This window comes from Hydra viridissima, unplaced genomic scaffold (genome assembly GCF_058129835.1).
Source record: "Hydra viridissima isolate aposymbiotic clone 2 unplaced genomic scaffold, HvirCarnegie_v1 scaffold_12, whole genome shotgun sequence".
In the NCBI taxonomy this organism is placed as follows: domain Eukaryota; kingdom Metazoa; phylum Cnidaria; class Hydrozoa; order Anthoathecata; family Hydridae; genus Hydra; species Hydra viridissima.
The window spans coordinates 14,950,905-14,972,833 of NW_028324311.1; the positions used below are offsets into that span (position 1 = coordinate 14,950,905).

Consider the following 21,929-nt stretch of genomic DNA (forward strand, 5'->3'; position numbering starts at 1 on the left):
AACTTTCCCCATCCACCCCCCCTATCTCGGCGGCCATGACCAGGTTCAGCATTTTTTACTCAAGGGAATTTCTTTGAGTTTAGTAAAATCTAAATAATGGTTGATAAATATATTTCCTTTATCAAAGAAAACTTGAAAGTTTGTAGAGAATAACAAAATGTGAATTTCCATGAAGTTTACAACTACCTTTTTACGGAATGATCAAAGAATCAGTTTCAGATTTAATGTTCTTAACCACTCAACAAACAGTTGACTGATTAATTTTCAGCTCCTCCAAGTATCCTATTGCTCTCTAAAAGAGTCAATATATGATTCTATATAAGAGTCTTATTTAAATCAAACCATACAAATTTAAATATAAAGTTCTTTTTTTGTTGTTATTTTAGCATTATTTTATTTGTTGTTATAACATGGTGGTGTTTAAAAATGTAACAAAATCTCCAATAAGTAGTTAACATTGTCTGATACCATTTCTTGAACATCTACTCACTTGAAATGACCCCGTAGCATAAAACCGCAATCCGATTGTCAGTCGTTGCCCAGGTGAAAGAGGGTAACCTTGATTGTTTACATTATCGTTAAAAATGCCATTAACTACAATTAACAAAGTTTTTTTTGTAAATTTGTATTGTCTTTTAAACTCTATATTGTTGTATTGGATTGACTCTGTCAATAACAAACATTTGTATTTGATTTGATAGGCTTTTTCTTCTTCTAAGTAACATCCTAAGTTAATTACCTAAATATACTTAAGTAACTACTTTTGCTTGGTAAAAACTCATTTTTAAATTTTGCAAAGGTTCGAGTGAGTTACAAGGTAATGGTAAGTTTTACACGCATTTACAAAATATTAATGACGGTTTGTTATTTTATTTCATTTTAAAATTGACCTGACTTAAAAAAATGACATGAAATAAGAAGTTTAGGTAATTTTTATAGCCAATGTAAATCTTTTTTATTTTAAATGCATTGGATTCCTTAATATATTTTATTTTCAAAATGGTTTAAACCACTTCTGTAGCTTATTTAGTTCCAAAGATATTCGAGTTTTAATATTTTCAATTCATATACATTTTATGAAATATTTCCTTAAAGTATCTCGTTTAACTTTTGGCACTGAAAAAAAACTTTTTTGACTTTCGTGCGTAAAAAGTTGCGTTAACAATAAAATATCTAAAGACGGGGGAAATTTTAAAAATCTTCACTTAGAGAACAAAAAACCCACCCTATTAGACTACCAAAAAAAAAACAAAAACTGATTAACATAATAAATAAATAGTTGCAGAATCTATTTTTATGTGGGGACGAAAGAATTAGCTTAATTTACTTGTATATAAACAAAACTAAAACATTTAAAATTAAATAAATTTATAATTTCTAAAGCAAAACGACGTCCCTAAAAAAATTATTGTAGTACAACCTTTTCTAAAAAAAAAGTATTATCTATATATTAATATTATATTATTAGTATAAAAGTATTATCGTATATACTACTTATTTTCATGGGAGGGTTTTTATTCTTCGACGCCTAAATAAAATCATTTGTTCCGTTTTTTGGACGAAGCTTTTCAAAAGCGTACGAAATATTTTTTTCTGCGATAAATACGAATAACTAAATTAATGTTTTATTGTTTTTTTTTAAAAAATTACTTTTAAGTAATATTTGTTTTAAATTTGTTTCATTATTTAATCTTTAACCACATTTAAATACATTATCCTGCGCTCGTATCTTTTCAAGCGCGCAAATATCATTCTTATTTCTACTTTTGAGCTGCAGCAAGAATGTTATTGTTAAATAAGCCGTATATTTTAATCTCGTGAACGTTTACTTAAGTGAAATCGTTAAGTCGAGCTCGAATGTTTCTCAAGATACATCGTTTGACTTGCTTCGAGCGTACAGCAGGTTTTTAAAAAAAACAGAAACCAAATTTGTTTTGATATTAAATTAAAAGCATTTGTTCGGTTCAAGTTAAAATCTCGTTTTGAACTTTTCGACATTTTTCTGGGAATAGTTCAAACATGGAAAGAAAGAGAAAGTGAGAGAAATTTTATTTTTTTAATGTAAATTATTCTATATTTGGTGCGCATCGGTTGTTGTCGTCGCTGGTTGAGCATTAAAACTTAGTTCATTTTCTTACACAACGATGTGACCCAACACAAATTGGATTTCATTGTTTCACATTGTTAGACAGAGTAAAAATTTTTCCATCTTTTTTTTTTTTTCAGGATAAGTTCTTTTTTCTTAATCCAATTTCTTTCCATGAACTGATTTTCAGTTTGAAGACATTTAAATTTTTGTTTGTTCAAAAGTTTAACATAATATCCACTTGCTTTTTTTTTTGTTTTTTGTTGACGTCTGTAATGTTGATATCTGTAACGTTTCTGCAACGTTTTTGGAACGTTTCTGTAACTTTTATGCAACCAGATCGTAAGTACTTTAATAGAATTAAAATATTATAGTAAAATCATCTTTTATAACGTTTTGATTTCATAAACTGATGCAAAAAGCTTTTCCATTTGCATTTCATTTAAATATTTGATGTTTTTTTGTTTTTTTTTAAGTAAATGCTGAAAGTGGATGAACAAGAAATCCTAATTTAAAAAAAATAAATAAAAGTTAATAAAACTGGATGTAAGAGTATTCTTAATTGTTATAATAATACCTTTAAAATCACCTTAAAATTACTTAAAAAATTTAGTTCCGATGGATGCGAAGCTGAACTACTCGAAGCGCAAAATCAAATAAAAAAATTTAAAACCAAGCAAACTCAGAAAGTTCTTGCTGAAGGGGCCGGGGTAAGTCCTAACGTGATCAGCAACTTAAAGCATTGCAAATACAAAAGTGTAACTGAAGAGGTATAAAGCTTTCTTATCAACGTCTTCAAACAATTTTTTTTGACTCTTTTTTTGACTCTTTATTTGGCTCTTTATTTAGTTACATGTGAGGACTTAAATATAATATTTTTTTTAATCATTCAAATAATAATTACACTTTTAAAAATCATTTTTTGTCAAAAGAAGATTTACAAACACAACAAATATTTGCGAAGTACAAATTTTACATTAATAAGAGCTTCTAAACTCGCTTGCCGACTAGAATTCATATTTAGTTTTTTGAATTTTAAAGCAAAAGTTCACTAGCTATATATAAGTTCACTAGCTATATCAAGTACACTAGCTATATATGTAAAAGCCATCTTTATGTGAAGTATTAAAATGTTTCGTTGTGAAAATTTGTTAAGGACTCGATAAATTTATTTAAGATAAAAGTATTGAAATTTTGTTGCACTAACATTAATCAGTGGTGGAAAAATTAAAACCTTACGTTTCCTATCCCCCTCAAAGCAATTATGGAAAAACTAAAGGAGTCAAATAAGTTTCCATCCGACAAAGAACTGAAAGATTTCTATGATGACTTTAAGTTTTTAATTCTTCTTCCTGACAGAACATCTTTGGAGTATCAAACAAAATCTCTTCTTGTTGAGGTTCAGAAAATGTTTTCTAACTGCTGGATTAAAGATGATGACTTAAATCGGATCATCCGAATTTCTCCCAACCATAATGCGTTTAAAAGACAATGGAATGACTTCATAACAGAGGCAAAGAGAAACAAAAAGAAACTGTATTTAGTAATTCATGATGAATGCCATTGGGCATCGGGAAAAAAACAGAGCGCTTTTGAGTTCATGGGATTTTCAAATGGTGACTATCATTTTACGGGCGATAATAAGGAAATCTTACCTAATCTTTTTACATTAATGGTGTCTGCAACACCGTATAACATTTACACTTTAATTGAAGACAAAACAAAAATCTTAAATTGGAAAGATATAATTGAGAAAGAAAGGGAAAAACTTACTGTGAAGAGAGTAGAATCTTCTTATTATGGCTTGAGTGAGTTGAGAAAGCAGGGGAAGATTAAAAGTGATAAAGCCGACTCAAGCAAGTACGTCAAATACGACAAGTACGACATCCTCACAATAAATGGGATACGTTTAGAGTTTATTCATGTCTTGTGTGATTACTTAGATGCTCTACATGCTTTCAATGGAGAATCACAAAACGAAGTTTTAGATAGAAAAATTAATATACAGACATACAATGACGTAAAAGAGTGTATTCAAGACTAGAAGCTGATTGTTATTCGAGTAGAGAAAGATAGCAATAGTATTAGGCAGTCTGTAATTGCCAGGGAAGTGTTAATCAAAGCAATCAAAACATTAGAACTCAAAATTGAGGCATACATCAACATTCATTCATCAAGCACAAACAACGTCAAAAACAAATTCATTTTTGACGAACATTTGAAGAAAGTAGATGACAATATTCGTCAGAGAAAAAATCTCGGCGTTATCAAAAACAGTCTCCCCGAAGAAACATATTTTTCTGATGTGGAAGATATACCTATGATTATGATAATTATTGAAAGAGGAAGAATGGGAGATACGTTTCCGAGCAATTGCATACGATTCGATCTGCGAGCATGATACCTTTCTCCAGTCAAAGATTTTACATCCATAATACAAGACATGGGTAGAGCCTTCGGCTACGGCAGAAGACCAGTTTTAATTCTTTCAGAAGAAGCTGATAAGTTTCTTACTGACATTTGGGATACGGAAACGGATGGACTTTCCATGGAAAATTTAAAAAAGCAAACTAAAGTATTACTTGGTAAGCACATGAAGAGAATAAACAAGACAGATGGTGAAGAAGTTGAAGAAGAGGCTGAAGATCAGGATTTTTCGGAAGAAGAATGCAGTGATTTACAGCTTGTTCATAAAATCTTTGAGCCTGATGAAAAGAATCCTATGTTTCTCTATGATCTTGTTCCTGCAGCTTTTGAACATCGGCTATTGCTTAAGGCAGAGCCTCAAAATGGTAAAACTGGTGCGTTTTTGTACCTAGTTAAACTAATGTGTGAAAGTTTCCGAACCCATCGCGAGCATTTGCAGCTCACTAAAAATGCGCTGAAGGAATTCACAAAGATGTTTTATTATGAAAATTCCAATGATCAAATTGAAGAGTTATTTAAAACAGAAGAAGGACAAATTATACACAAGAATTATTTGGGAACTCTAAAATATGCACGGAAAAAAAGAGAAAGAAAATACATTGTTGAGCCCGCTAAATGGGCAGTCCTTGCTATGCTGGATAACCTCAAGAGTAATAGCAATAAAAGCAGCGTATTAGTAGCTGATTTTGGTTGTGGTGATCTGCAGTTTGTTAAATTCCTCATTCAAGAAATTGAAAAGCAAAACTTTTTTCTAAATATCACCTTTAAAGTTGTTTGTTATGATTACTCAACAAATCTAATTGAAGAATTGAAAAACCTTCCGAAAAACATTTTCATTGAAACAAAGTAAGTCTAGATTTTTATTGTTCTTCGCTTTTTAACCAGTCATCGAACTAATAAAAATTACTTCCTAATTTCACTTTTCATTAACTATATTTGTTTCTTATTTCTTCTGATCAATAAAGTTTGAAAAAAAAAAAAGCAATATTGCAAATGCAGAACTTTTATAAATACAGTAAGATTTAAAGGTTAAAAGATTAAAATTGTCCAAAATTGATTTAAAAGTTTTTAGTAGCTTATCAAACTGTTAAAAATATACAAACCTCCTTTTGTACAATTCTCATCTTAAATACAATGAGTAATTAAAACCAAGTGTTTGAGAATAATTTTTGTATTCAAAAGTCATTTAAATATTTATCTTAACGCGTTATTATTTATATTATATCTATATAACCTTCCATTGTTAAAATGGCAGGAATGTACAATCATATATCCAGACATGCCTTTATCAATCAAATCCCAGTACCTTATTAGATCGGATATAGATCAACAAATAATCTTCAGATGATAAGAAATGAATAAAATATAAAAATGTTGCTAACTGCTTTGAAGTACAACAACTGGGAGTTCATTGGAGGCATTGTAATGGTATCATTTTTGATTGACCTCCAAAGTGGGATCTCAAAGTTTTTCTTTATCTTTTACCTGTGGGACAGCCTGACATCAAATCACAAATAGAACTGGCCGCAGAGGACCGAGTCCTATGTAGAGAAGAACCATGTCAAATGGAAACCACTTGTAGACCTACAGAAGGTGTTGATTCCAACACCGCATAATAAGCAAAGGATTATAAAAAACATGTTATAGCAATAGACACTGAGTCGTATACTTTCTAATAACTTCAAGATATTCAAGATATCAGAATGTTTTCGGAGGTATATTTCTAGGCGGGTTTTTTTTAGCGGTTTCATTTAACAGAACACAAATAAAGAATATCAAAAATTGTGACGAGTTTGCCTTAAAACTGAAAAGCACATTTGTTTCAGTGGTTCTTCTCAGTCAGAAGGCTGAAAATTACCAGTAGCTGGTGTAGACTTTCATAAAGAATTACGCTGAAATTGGATGCAAATTGTTGCTTAAAACTGACCTTAACATATTTAAGGGGAACAGAATAGCCAACTCAGAGGAACAGAGGATGAATTTTCACCAATTTATACTTGGATCATCGGGACAAAACAACGTAATAAAATATAATCTTTATGGAGATGATAAAACTGCGTGTTTTATAAAAAAACAACAAAGTTATTTGTAAAAAGCCAAAGTAAATTGTGTGTATTGCTGTTTTTTCCATCATTTTTGCCATTAATTAACTAAAATCTACACCTAGAAGCCAAAAGCTAAAATCATGTTACATATCGTCATCAAATGTTGATCACCTTTATGATTTACAATACAATGATGGAAAAGACAAAAATGACAAAAAAAAAAAGGGCCAGTTTTAATACTTTCAGAAGAAGCTGATAAGTTTCTTACTGACATTTGGAATACAGAAACGGATGGACTTTCCATGGAAAACTTGAAAATGAAAACTAAAGTATTTCTTGGAAAGCACATGAAGAGAATAGGTGACACAGAAGCTGAAAAAAATGAAGAAGTGGGTGATTTAGAGCTTGTTCATAAAATCTTTGAGTCAGATGAAAATAATCCTATGTTTCTCTATGATCTTGGTGCTGCCGCTTTTGAACATCGTTCGTTATTGAAAGCAGAGCCTAAAAATGGCAAAACGGGTGCGTTTTTGTACCTACTTAAACGAATGTGTGAAAGCTTTCGAACCCATCGCGAGCATTTACAGCTCACTAAAAATGCACTGAAGGAATACACAAAGAAATTTTAATTTGATAATTCAAACAATCAAAATGAAGAGTTTTTCAAAACTGAAGAAGGACAAATTACACACAAGAATTATTTAGATACTCTTAAATATGCACGGAAAAAAAGAGAAAGAGAAAACATTGTTGAGCCCGCTAAATGGGCAGTCCTTGCTATGCTGGATCTTGTCAAGAGTAATAGCACTAAAAGCAGCATATTAGCAGCTGATTTTGGTTGTGGTGATCTGCAGTTTGCTAAATTCCTCATTCAAGAAATTGAAAAACAAAATTTTTTTCTAAATATCACCTTTAAAGTAGTTTGTTATGATTACTCAAAAAATCCAATTGAAGAATTGAAAAACCTTCCGGAGAACATTTTGATTGAAACAAGGTAAGTCTGAATTTTTATTGTTTTCGCTTTTTAACCAATCATTGAACTAATAAAAATTCCTTTCTGGTTTCCCTTCTCTTTAATTATGTTTGTTTCTTATTTCTTCTAATAAACAAAAGTTCGAAAAAAAAAAATTAATATTGCAAACATAGAACTTTTATAAACACAGTAAGATTTAAAGGTAGGTTAAAATTGCCCAAAATTGTTTAAAAAGTTTTCAGTTTCTTTTCAAATTATTAAATATACAAATCTCCTTTTTAACAGTTTTTTAAATGCAGAACTTTTATAAATAAGATTTAAAGGTTAAAAGATTAAAAATTGCCCAAAATTGTTTAAAAAGTTTTTAGTAGCTTATCAAACTGTTAAAAATATACAAACCTCCTTTTTTACAATTCTCATCTTAAATACAATGAGTAATTAAAACCAAGTGTTCAAGAGTAGTTATTGAACTCGGAAATCATTTAAATATTTATCATAACGCTTTATTATTTATATTGTATCTATATAACCTTCCAATGTTAAAGTGGCAGGAATGTACAATCATATATCCAGACATTCCTTTATCAATCAAACTCCAGTACCTTATTAGATCGGATATAGATCAACAAATAATATTCAGATGATGAGAAATGAAAAAAGTATGAAAATGTTGCTAACTGCTTTCAAGTACAACAACTGGGAGATCATTGAAGACATCATAATGGTATCATTTTTGATTGATCTCCAAAGTGAGATTACAAAGTTTTTCTTTATGTTTTACCTGTGGGACAGCCTGACATTAAATCGCACAATTCAAAAATGGAACTGGCCGCAGAGGACCGAGTTCTATGAAGAGAGGAACCATGTCAAATGGAAACAGCTTATAGACCTGCAGAAGGTGTTGATTCCAACACCGCATTTTAAGCAAAAGATTATGAAAAAATATGTTATAGCAACAGACACGAACTCGTCTGCTTTCTAATAACTTCAAGATATTCAAGATATCAGAATGTTTTTGGAGGTAAATTTCTTGACGGTTTTTTTTTAGCGGTTTCATTAAACGGAACACAAATGAAGAATATAATAAAGTGTGACGAGTTCCCCTTAAAACTGAATCGCACTTTTGTTTCAGTGGCTCTTCGCAATCACAAAGCTGAAAATTACCAGTAGCTGGTGTAGACTTTCATAAGGAATTTCGCTGAAATGGGATGCAAAATATTACTAAAAACTCAACTTAACATGTTTAAGGAGAACAGGATAGTCAACTCAGAAGAACAAGGCAAGAATTTTTACCAATTTGGATCATCGGAATCAAAACAACGTAATGAAATGTAATGTTTATGAAGATAATAAAACTTGTGTGTTATACAAAAAAAAAACCTAAGCTATTTGTAAAAAGCCAAAGTAAATCGTGTATATTGCTGTTTTTTCATCATTTTTGCCGTAAAATAAAAATCGAAAAATAAACCACCTAGAAGTCAAAAGCCAAAATCATATTACATAGCGTCATCAAATGTTGATCACCTTTATGATTTACAGTACACTAATGGAAAAGACAAAAATGACAAAAAAGAAATGCTTCCTTAAATTTACGATGAACTTTTATTTTCTTATTTTTACAACTAATTTAATATTTGATTTTACTGGAGAACTTTTCTTTTGCTGATGGAAGGCACTGCAGGCTATTTTGGATTAAACACAGTTTCCATAGCTTTGCAATTAAAAAGCTTTTTTCTTTACCATACCCTTCATAAGCTTCGTTTTAGATTCCATGTCTGTAAAAAGATCTTCCACGACGTCGCAGTGCACAAAGTATGATTATAAAAAATATTCTTTTTGTATAGCAAAAAACGTTTCTGACAAAAATGGTTCTACTAAATAGTGCTTGTAAATTTTTTGTATGGAAAATTCGCAATAAATAATTTAACGCTTATAGTTAAAACATAAAAATGCAAGCGTTCTATAAGTGCAGCGACAGGACACGATCTTTGATTACTGTCGTGCATGCTGCCATTGTGGGCCTGTTGAGACTTAGGATAATTCTCAAACACCTATCCATAAAAATCCAGATAAACGAGATTTATTATTCAAAGTACCCGCTCCACAAAGAAACGCAGAATTAAAAAGTTTCCTAAGGGATGTCAACTACTACAGTAAGTTCCTTTTAAATATGGCAGATAAAACCATCTATATAAACAAAATGTTAGAAAAGGAGAGTAATTGAGTGTTGAACGACAATCAAGAAGATGTATCTACAACAATCAAATGAAACTCACCCAACCTCCAGTCTTTCATAATTACAACCCCAAACTACTGCTCAAGTTAGCGTGTGATGCATCATCTCACGGGGTAGAGACAGTTATATCACACGTGCTGCCAGACAAATCTGTACATCTAATAGTATATACCAGCAATACTTTACCAGAGAAAACATATTTTCAACTAGAAAACCAAGGATTAGAAATTATACTTCAAACAAAAGTTTCACTAGGATATTACTGACAGGCACTCGAAAAGCAACACGGAAGGATAAAGTTTTTAAACTAGAGTTTGAATATTGTCTATTAGGTTAATGGCCTGGTTCGGTAAATATCGGAAAAGACCTCCACCCACACGAACTTATTCTTGCAATAGCTGCTGATTAATGTGGTTAAATTATCTATTAGTTTTGGTTATACATAAAGTAAGAATTTGTTTATTTTCTTTAATTTTAAATATCCAAAGCTTTGTACAAAATTCATTTGTGCTACAGCAAAAAATCTATTATGGTAATAAATAATAATCAAATATAAAATTAAAGTGATGTATTTTAAAGACACTCTGGGTTTGTTTGGAAGTTAGAGTAGTAGGTACCAAGTTGAAACAAGTTGAAGTAGAATGTTAAAGTAGTTGGTTATGAAGAACCAAGTTTTATTTCAAGTTGTATTTCAAGATGTATTTCTTTCAATTTGTATTTAAGCAGTAATTAGAATTAAATAATTTTCTAAATAAAAATAACTTTTGTTAATATTGTATTTTTGTTATAAAATTTTAGATAATAACACACTTTTAGTTAGTAGATTATATTAATCAATTAACTTAATTTTTTTTTTTTTTTCATAGATAATATACTTATATATACTTATTATACCTATTCTTGATTTCTTTCTTTTGTAAATCACTTAGATTTAATTCACTTGTTGGATTTTTTTTTATTCTTCTTACCATCCATTTACTTTAATCTTTTAATGATGGTAGTGAAACAACTTTTCAACCATGTTTCTTTGAACTGAATCAGGGGTAATATTTCTACCGAATAAGTGGAAATATATCTGCTTTTTTTAAGATGGTATTAAGAACTTGTAAGCGGCCGCACAAACTTATTTTGCCACTTGCGGCCAAGTTATATTTTACGTGGAATCATGCAATTTTGCTCCTGCCCTGTTATGCAGATTTTGATTCTTGTATATACTAATAATGATCTTTCTCCTTTTTACACCCTCTTCAATGTGCGCCTTCTTTTTTATCTCCCTTCTCCGTCAGCCGGATAACCGTTTCCGTGGTTTCTAACTGATACTTTACTATTAGTTAGAAACCACGGACTTTGATTTTCAACGTCGCATGTTTCGAGTCTCAATGTATTTATTCTTGTCTTTTTACCGTTGGTAAAAGTCTCTCGGCTTCTTCATTCCTGCTTGAGTCTAATGCTGACGAAAATGTGTGTTTATCGCCACTTTTTTTTTTGTAAGACTTTAACTTACTTAAAAATCTACGAATTCTTTAATTGAATTTTTTGTCGCTTTTTTAACTTCTACTCATTCTGAGCTTGATCCATTACTGGCAATACTACCGTAATTGTCATAAAATGTGTCCATTTTAAAAAAAATATCTCCTTTCATTTATCTTTAAGGGTCGCAACAACTGTTTGAAACTAAAATTATAATAAGTTATGATAAATTATATTAAAATCTTAAAGTTGCTTGTTTCTTTTTCTACAGGGTCGGCATCAACTGTGCAAAAGAAAGTAATTTCAAACCATTGGAATTTGATTTTGTCATTTCTACCTGCGCGTTATTCGGCAACAACGATTCTTGGAAGCCAATTCTTTCGACAGCATTCTACGCTCTGAAAGTGAATGGAATATTACTTTTGGCTGAGAAGAAAAAGAGAGACGACAAGCCAGGTCTACCATCTGAAATAAAAGATATTATTGAATATGCAGGAGTGATTGTTTCAAATTACAAATTTGACTCAGTAGAAACAGCAAAAACTTTCTACGACAATTTTACTGCTGCTAAATTCAAGAAAACCGCTGACTACAAACCTGAAGATCTTAATAAAGTTCTTACAGATATTAAACGCAATTGAACTTGCTCATGACGTTATTTGCTTAAATTGATTACTTATTTCATTCAATTTTTAGTTTTTACCTTTAACCCTGGGTTGTTTTAATGAGGTCTGAGGCAAAAACAAAAAAGAAGCCTTTTTTTAAACTTTCTCTTATAACGGATTTTCTACCGTAGCAATAAAGACAAATACCATAAAACATTACAATTAAATTAACATTATTACAATTAAATCATTATTACATTATTACAAAAACATTATTACAATTAAATCACAACAAAAAAAAAGCCACCAACACAGATACTGTTAAAAAACATCAGAAAAACATTTAATACTTAAAATAGCAGTCCAGATAATTTTAAAAAAAGATAATTTTAAATCTAAAGAATGTCAACGGTGAAGTTCATAAAAGAGACTGGCTGGTTTGGAGTCAACATAAACAGGCATTATTTTGCTATCCATGTCAATTATTTTCTGGTAATATTTCCAACAGCTCTGTTACTGAGAGAAATTTAAGTTCGCGATCAGTATTGGCTTCACCTGGTGGATATGCAGCAACTGGTAAATGGCGAAAGTTGTGTAACAGGATTCCAGAGCATGAGAGGAGTAATGTCCACAGAGAATGTTACCTAGCTTGGCGAGAATTAGAAAGACGTTTTTTATTTGGAAAGGGTATTGAAACTTACTTGGAAAGCTCGATTAAATTGCAATCAACGAAATGGTCCAATATTCTTAAAAGAATATTAGATGTTATCCCATTTTTGGGTGAACGTGGATTGGCTTTTCGGGGATCCTCCCAGCGAATTGGAGATGTAGATAATGGCAACTTTTTGGGTCTTATAGAGTTACTTTCACATTGGGACCCTATACTTAAAGAGCATGTATTATCAGTGGAAGAATCTCAGCGAAAAGGCAAAAGACTTCAAGTTCATTATCTATCATCTGATACTCAAAATGAATTCATTGCAGAATGCTCAGATTTGGTGCGACAGCATATTTTACAAGAAAGAAGATCTGCTAAGTATTTCGCAATAATTGGTCGATGCAACACCAGATTCGTCAAACAACAACAGAGCAAACAACATTCATATTACGATATGTAATATTAAAAGATTCACAATATGAAATTGTTGAACGATTTCTAACATATGTAGATTGCAACAATAAAACTGGGGATGAAATATCTCAAATGGTAGTGGAAACATTTCAACATAACTCCATTCCTCTCTCAGATTGTAGGGCACAAGCATATGACAATGAATCAAATATGGCTGGAAAATGCAATGGTGTGCAAGCCAAAATACTTCAATTATGTCCATTAGCACTATTTTCCCCTTGTGGATGTCACACACTTAATCTTGTGGGAAATGATGCGGCAGAATGTATTCCTAAAGCTGTAACATTTTTTGGAACGATTCAAACAGTATATAATTTGTTCAGCTCAAGTCCAAAACGATGGGAGATATTATCAAAACACATCAATTGCTCACTAAAAGGAATGTCACATATAAGGTGGTCAGATCGTGTTGAATGTGTCAAACCTTTTACGGCACAACTTTCTGGGATTAAATTGTCATTGGAAGAGCTTTTAGAATTAAATTTGACTTCTAAAACAAGAACTGAAGTAGAAGGTGCCTTATATTATACTAATTCATTTTCCTGCATAATAATGTCATCAATATGGTACAAAATTCTTGTTCCGATTGAATTTTGCAACAAAGTTATTCAAGCAAGAAATGCAACTTTAGATGTGGAAGTGGACAACATAAACCACTTACTGAGACAACTTCTTGAGCTTCGGAATAAATGGAAAGATATCTGGTCAGAATCAAAGAATATTGCAATGAATTTGGATATAGAAGTCAAACTATCAAGAGGACGTGGTGGTGCAAATCGCAAAAGAGCCAGAGTTGTTGGCGAGCCAGAGGATCAAGGGTTTACAGATTTAAATGAAGATGAGACCATGGAGGAATTATGCTTTAGAAGATTTGTTTTCTATGTGGTATTAGATAGTGTTATTGGTGGCCGTACTGTAAGATTCAAAGCAGAGCATTTCAGATAAGTTTAGCTTCATGTGGAATTCGGATACATTGGAAATGAAAGCAAAATTATTAAGTTTAGAGTATTCAGCAGATGTTAGCGAAGATATTGTAATGGAAATAAAACAGTTAAAATCTATACATTATGCAAATTTTGGATAGAATCAATTAAGCCCCTTTGAACTCCTAAATTCGATTAATCGAACTAATTTACATGGCCTTTTTCCAAATATTTGTGTATGCTTGAGAATATTCTTAACATGTCCTGCTACAGTTGCATCCGCCGAACGCTCATTCAGCAAACTAAAACTGGATTAAAAACATTTTAAGAACTACAAGGACGGTTAGTGGATTTGGCAATGTTATTCGAAATTTCGCTTCAAAAAAAGCACCTTTGTTTTGTAAAAGAACTTTTCTTGGAATAAACTATTTGTTAAAATTCTGTTTTTATTAGTACTTGAATATTTGTTGAGATTGATTATTGTATCATTGAACATGGTTGAAACGTAACAAATAGTCTGAATTTTTATATCAGAAATATCCTTTAATCCAATAATGAAAGAAAAACTAATTACATAAAAAAACAAAAAAATAATTCAAAACGGTTAGTAATTATTCTTTAAATTAGTATTCTTTAGTAAATGAAATAATTGTAGCTAGAAATAAAACTGTAATACAAGATTGCATCCTCATTGTGAACAATTGCCGATTTCAAAAACCAATGTGGAATTAAACCACAATTAATTCAGCAAAAGCATACAGTAATAGTTTAAAATAGTAGAATTATGGGTGAAAGGGCCCAAAAATATCTCTTGCACCGTCTAAAATTACGGCTCTCGGCGGGCCCTTATATATATATATATATATATATATATATATATATATATATATATATATATATATATATATACTCACACACACATCAATACAATTAACTGCATTGATTTAAATTATAATTTTCTGTGTAGTATATATATATATATATATATATATATATATATATATATATATATATATATATATATATATATATATATAATCTCTAAATAAATAATATTTTATATTAGTTAATGGGCCTTATAAATTTAATTTTAGGGTCAGATCATTATATTTCAACCAATTTCAAGAGAACTTTGTGGGGCACCATCTCTGATTTTCCTGATTTTTACATATCATTATCTACACAATGTAATTAGTTTAAATGTGCAATTTCAGAGTTCCAAGTGCAATGGTTTAGAAATTATAGCCTTACGAACACTCTCAGGAAGCCCCCCTCGGTTCCTCAAATGGTAAAAACAGACAACTTTTAGGCCTAATAACTTTTTTCTAACTTTCAACAATTGGCTCATTTTTTCTAGAACTATTTTCTAGATATTTTTTGTCTTAAAGATAGTGATTTTCATTAGCTTGAATCATGTTAGAAAAAAACTACAGCCTCCTCAACTATGGAAAAGTTATGGAAAATCCTAAAAAAAGGCAAAATGAAGTTAACCGTAGTATTTTTCTATTCATCAACAAGTCCTTACATGTAAGTTTTCTGATTAGCTACAATTGTCTGCAACAAATGGGCAAAATATAAGCAGCTTGTTATATTTTAGAAATCAGTTTTATCTAAAAATATATAGTCCACTTGACTAAAAAGTCCCATTTTTAGCCATTTGGGGATAGCTCGTAAATTTTTCTAACACTTTGTATTGATCTGATATAAACAGCAAATGAGGCCATTAGATCTAACTTTACAAAAATGTAAACATTACAAACTTGTCATGTTCACAACAAAAATGGCAGCATTTTTTAATAACCCTATTTTTCAATTATAAGGGTTGAATAGCGTTATTGGAAACCAGTACCCCCCAACCTGCCTCCTGGCCCATATGAGAGATATAACCTATCATAAGTCATTTCTTAAAAAAAAAAAGATATGGTTGGTTACTTTCTCCTTGATCTGGACTTTATACTGGATAGGAGCACAACTAAAGCGGTAATAATTATATAGAGCCTGCATTATTGTTGAAAGTTGATACTCAAAAAAATTTAGTTAATCATTAAATTGCAATTTAATCTTTATTATGTTGATTTTTTTATAGTTGATTAAATTGCTAATAATTCAAGGCAAAAGTAGGAGAGTGGGTTCATACATTACTGGCAATATGAAGTAGAACAAGACTGATCAAGCCATTTTAATATTGATTTGATGTTTTGTTTAAATAAATAAATTTTTTTTTCAAAGTATGAGTTTCAAAGTATGTTTTTCTGTTTAATAAACTTTGTAATTAATTGTTGCATCTTTATGTATGTATGTATGTATGTATGTATGTATGTATGTATGTATGTATGTATGTATGTATGTATGTATGTATGTATGTATGTATGTTTGTATGTATGTATGTATGTATGTATGTATGTATGTATGTATGTATGTATGTATAAGTAGAATCAAATCATTATTGAACCTTCTTCTGTATAAATTTACATCATGTAAATTTATACAGAAGAAGGTTCAATAGTATTTCATCCTGATTAAATTTATTAGATAAACATGAATACTTGTTCTATTGGTATTGAACTAAAGTTAGATTGTCATAAAAATACATACTTCAGTCAATCTGAAATTTCAGAAGTATTAAATGAAGATAAATACCTTCTGACCTTAAGACCTGGAATAAAAATCATTCATCTGCATACAGTTTGCACTCACCACAGGTTTCAATTTATTAATTACTATTCAATATACCACAAATCATGTTGTGACCCTTTCTCAATTCATTCAAAGATTGTTAAAGGAAACCTGACAACTGTCACTCTGGAGCATAATCGTAGATGGTGCCCCACAGGCCATTGGTTGAAATATAATGATTTAACCCTTTAATCTTATTTTTTCATTTGACTTAATTTAACGTGCCTTATTATCAATACAAAATAATATTTATGCAAAACATGGTTTAACACCGTTACTTTCAAAATTTATATTGTAACTAGAAAAGAAATACCAAAGAAGGAGACATGCTCAAAGCTGTTCTTGTTAAGTACCTTGGCGAGTGAAAACTTGTTATTGCTAATAATAGCAGTATTATTGATTTTTTAAATAATGGTATACATATTTATTTTTAAAAATTTCAGAAATACACATTTAATAATGTTTATAGATTGTTATTAAGAATAATGTAAAATTTTTACGTAATATTTTGCCTTAGTAAAATTTTTGCAAATGCATATGTATGTTATTTAACATTTTGATTTTTATTCATAAGTTTTACATAAGGTAACTTTAAAAGCTGTCTGCAAAATGCCAACTTTAAACACATACATTTTAACATAAAACAAACTTTATCTTTATTTATACACATAAATATATATTTAATTTTATTATATGTTTTATTTTGAGTTGCTGCTTTTTTAGTGAGGTTGTCAAATTCTGGTGTCAAATTTACCCCACATTACCTTTTTAATTTTTTAAACTCTTTTTAAATAAATTTGTAAAATGGTTAGAGCCTACAAAAGAGACAGACATATCTGAAGAAAAATTATGTTTTGTGTTTATTTTAGTTTCAAAGTTGTGTTTTTATTTAAAGTAATATTTTTATTTTAGTTTCAAAGAAGTTTGCTAGTGCAAGTGGGAACATTTGTGGAATCACATGGAATGGATGTTTTGTCGATGAAGATACTTTTGTTGCTATTCTAAATGAGCAAAACCTGGAAGTTGAGGCCTTGTCTTTGCCAGTGTCTAAACTTTGTTCAAGCTCTTCTTGCCAAAGTTTAAATAAATTTTCTCTTGTTAAAAAAACCTTTTTAAACTGACCTTGAAAATTTTCATGCTTCTTCACCACAGCAGTGTTTACCTTTACCAGTGACAAATCTACTTGGTCAGCCTCATATGTCATCATGCTCACCAGCAGAATATTGTTCACAGCATTTGTCCAATTCTCCACTGTTGACTTGTGATGAGACACCTACTTCACACCAACAGTCTAGTGACCAATCAAATTTAGAGAGCGCAGCAGATGTATCTGAACCAGTATTTGTTCAAGAAGCTTTAGCTTAAAAGCGTGCGTTTTCACAGTCTTCATTGACAGGCATTTCTAGTCAACTATCTTATACTGCTTAAGTGGCTTTGCATCTAATCCACTAACAAATGCAATCCAAAAAGTAAGATGCTTTAAAAATGCTTTCAATGTACCAAAAGTTGAATCTATTTGTAAAAATGGCTTACAGGGATGCTATATTTCATTTAAAGAAATACTTAGGTTTATTTTGATATACCCTGAATATGATAAGTGTTTAGAGAATTTTTCAGAAATATTGATTTCATTGTTTTCAGATGATTTAGGTATTACCAATCCAATAGGTAAATCGAGAGGAAAACATAAGTTGTGGAATTTTGTATTTTCAGTTTTTAAATGTAGCTGATTATAGCCTCAGTAAAACTTTTTCAATATTTCCCTTAGCAATAACTGGTTCTAAATCAGTGAAAAATAAAAGCTTCACGAAATCACTTTTGCTTGATTTATATCAATCTCTAAATGAGCTATATTTATTTGATTGCTCAACTTTAAACAATACTAAAGGTAAGCGATTCACAGTTAAATTGAAGAGCTTTATCAGTGATTCGTTAGTATGTAATACAATTGCTGGTTTTAAGGAAGGCTTTAACAGGAAAGTTCTTAGGTGTTGTCGAGTTTGTAATTCTACTCATTCAGATATGCTTAATCAAAATAGACATTCTCAGTTTATTGTTCGTGATAAAGAAGAACATAAGATAAGAGTCCAAGAACTTGATAATCCACTTCTACCTCCCAAACAACGCCAAAAGTGGTCAAAATTGTATGGTGTTCATTCTGCAAGCATTTTATCAGAAATTAGAAATTTCGATGTCACAAAACAAGTGCTTTTTGATCCCATACATGATTTGTTAGAAGGTGTAATACCTTTACAGATAGAACTTTACTTAAATAACGCTGTTTTTCAAGGTTTATTTACACTAGATAGCCTAAATGACTTTGTAAAGTGCTTTCAGTATCCACAGGACAGTGAAAAACCACCTGTAATAGTCGATTTAGTTATTAAGGGGAAATTTGGAAGTGCTCAGGTGCTATCTCTTTGTCGTGTTTTGCCTATTTTTTTGAGAACAACTGCGATTGATCTTCAATTTTCATGCCTAATTAAACTTCTTCATATACTTCAATTATGTCTTTTTACTATTACAACTGATGCTTATTTATTTTGCCTAGAGGAAAAAATAGCTGCTTATCATACACTGTTTATGGAATTATATCCAGGGAATTATATCTTCATTTTCTCATACATTATCCACATCAATCCAGACAATTTGGTCCTCTATGATACCACATGTTCATGGGATTTGAGAGAAAACAAAAAGTAATTAAAAATATCAGACACTTCAATTTTAAAAATATGCCATATACTGCCCTAAAGAGAATGATTTTAAGCACTGTATCATCTTTTTAAAGTTCTACTGGTGAGTTGAATAATGGAGTTCTCTGTGAATTAGATCAAGTAACTTTTAAGAAAAATGTAATATCTCTTATTTAGGTTAATGGTATTCAATATTGTCTTGGGTCACGTTTATGGTTTCATAGTAGTTCACAATTTCTTGTTTATATAATTAAGGAGATACAAGTCAGAGGTGACAGAAAGTTTTTTATTACAATACAGCTCCAGTCTGTTGCATATGATGAGATAAGAGGTTTTTTTAGTGCCATTAAAGATATTACTATTCCTTTAACACATATTTCACCAGAAAATATTCCTTTTCCTTGGCCTGCATTTTACTTTAAAGAGGCTGGTAACATTTATATTGTACCCCCAGCTCTTCCATGTTAGTTAAATAGCTAAATCAGTTTGGAGTCATTCATAAAGTGAATATGCACCTATTTACAGAGAGAGAAACTACAACCAAATGTTTACTGAAAGCATAATATTGCCACAAATTATTTTTGACTGAGTTTGTAAATGTTATTTTGCTTCATTTTATATACTTTTTGGCTTAAATAAACAATCATTTATGCATTATGTATTATAAATAAGTAAATTTTAAAAGTTAATGTTTTTTTAAAGTTTTATTTGACAAATTATGCATTAATGTTTGTTTAGCAAACAGCCTCATAAATTTGCTATTTTGTTACTTTTTTTTAATAAATTATAAGATTATATTTTGGTTATGTTAGGATCTCATTTTTAAAAAGTTGCCAAACAATTTTCGACAACGACAGTATACCAAGTGTCGCAGCTTAACAGTGAAAAGGCTTCCACAGGTTTCTGTTTCAAATAACAATAGGAAACTCAAACCTGTTGTGATTGAATTGGTAACTAATCAAGAGCAGCTATTAAACTATGTTGAAGTAAGAAAAGTATAATTTATGGATTTAAGCAATATTTATTTTACTTAAATGTTCTTGTAAATAGTTTTTCTTTTAATTTATTCCAATTTTTATTTGATTAGTTTTTATAGCTCTTCTATATGTTTAAAATTGACTAGTACATTTCGTTTTAGAATGAATTAAAAAAAAGAAAACCTTCACAGCCAACCTTGTCCATTTTAAGTAGACAACAATTTAATAATGAGACATTCAGTATGATACCAAAGAGAATTCATTTTTCTTCTACACTAATGCTGGAGGACATAACATATCATAATAATCGATGAATGAAATTCCTGCTTAGGCTCAATTAATATCCAACTTGAAATTATTGACAACCGATGACGGTTATCAGATGGCAAAAACATTAAACACAATGACTTTTATATGACAGTTATTTGCACAATTGATGTTTTAAGACAAGTCATGCCCATCTTAAATTATCGCTGAATTGTGATTTGTTACATTTTTAGTTTTTTCTTCTTAAAAATTATTTGTAAAATTGGCATTCAAGGTGATTAAAATTGGATAATATTGTTTAAAAAAAAACGTTGATGAAGAGTTCGAGGATTCAGAGTAATCAACAGGTTCTGTAACTCAATAACTTGCATGTTTTAACTAACATGATCATAATAGATATGATTTATGCTCTTACAATCACTTAGAAGTAGACAAATAAAATTTGCATTTTCACGTATTGCTTGTTTTGAATCTACATACTTTGTCTTTCACGAAAGTAATAAACCTCTTATTTATTTTATTACTCCAGTTACACATCGTTAAAAATGATAAGATTTTTTTTTTCTGATGTTAGTTCTCAAGGATCTGGATTATCTGACTCTGACTCAAAAAAACTACATTCAATATCCCAGTTGCTTATTTTCTTTTGCTCCTGCCTCAATTAGTGAAAAAAAGATATTCCTGTTTGCACTATTGCTTCTTTTTTATCACAGGATCTACTTATTGTTTCCTAGGATGGTTTCTCTTACAAGGATTTCTTTAAAATGTGATACTCTGGTTGAAAAAGACTTTTTCCAAAAACATTAAGTATATTATAATTACGCCATCCTGCATTAAAAAACAGATTTATCAACAAATTAACCTCTAATACTTCTATGTATTATATTATTAACCTCTAATAATTCTAGGTAATAATGGATTTTATTTATCTCTTATCAAGTTCTTGGACTCTTATGGTCGATCTGGACTTGGAGGTGAATTAGGTGATGAACTACATGTTAATTATAAAGGTAAAAGATATGGAAATGGTTTACCTCTTGGGCCAAATAGCCCATTTTGTTCTATGCCTATATTAAGTATGATAGTGAGTAAAAGAAAAAAAAAATTATTTTATAAAAATGGTTTCTGGTTTAAAAATCTATCCTCAAAAAGTAAAAACAAAACAACGAGCAAAAAGCCTTTTTTTATAAACCGAATCAGATTGACAAAAATCATTCTTAAATGACATCACGAGTTTCATAGAAAATTTATGCTTCAGAAGATATTTGAATACATGCTGGAACAACTAAGGATATATCCTTTATGTTTTGGCGTATCCATCTCAAGAGGAATCTTAATGATTTCTTTAAAATATTTTTAAACACATTGAGTAACTTTGCCAACCGTGACTTTACTTGAAAGCGTTGATGATAAACA

General features: G+C 30.2%; 1 protein-coding gene and 2 pseudogenes across 6 annotated transcripts; all 3 read left to right on the plus strand.

Moving 5' to 3' along the window:
- Nucleotides 1-1,788: 1,788 nt before the first annotated feature.
- Nucleotides 1,789-11,878, plus strand: LOC145182173 (uncharacterized). Of its 5 annotated transcripts, none has more exons than XM_090068912.1 (4): nt 1,790-2,036; nt 2,700-2,856; nt 3,446-5,359; nt 5,769-5,856. In XM_090068912.1, exons 3-4 carry the CDS (start codon nt 4,530-4,532, stop codon nt 5,836-5,838), a joined length of 900 nt encoding a protein of 299 aa, XP_089925038.1. In that variant the 5' UTR covers nt 1,790-2,036; nt 2,700-2,856; nt 3,446-4,529; the 3' UTR covers nt 5,839-5,856. The 5 variants fall into 5 exon arrangements, with proteins under 5 accessions (XP_089925034.1, XP_089925037.1, XP_089925038.1 ...); XM_090068909.1 differs by lacking the exon at nt 5,769-5,856 and adding an exon at nt 11,509-11,878 and having other exon boundaries at nt 1,791-2,036; XM_090068910.1 differs by lacking the exons at nt 1,790-2,036; nt 5,769-5,856 and adding exons at nt 2,055-2,428; nt 11,509-11,878 and having other exon boundaries at nt 3,264-5,359.
- A 5,823-nt stretch (nt 11,879-17,701) lies between these two features.
- On the plus strand, nt 17,702-20,822 carry LOC149881469 (uncharacterized; annotated as a pseudogene). Its single transcript, XR_016445660.1, has 3 exons — nt 17,702-18,042; nt 20,082-20,255; nt 20,408-20,822. The product of XR_016445660.1 is annotated as an uncharacterized LOC149881469 (transcript).
- LOC145192188 (uncharacterized) lies at nt 18,055-20,061 on the plus strand (annotated as a pseudogene).
- Nucleotides 20,823-21,929: the final 1,107 nt, after the last annotated feature.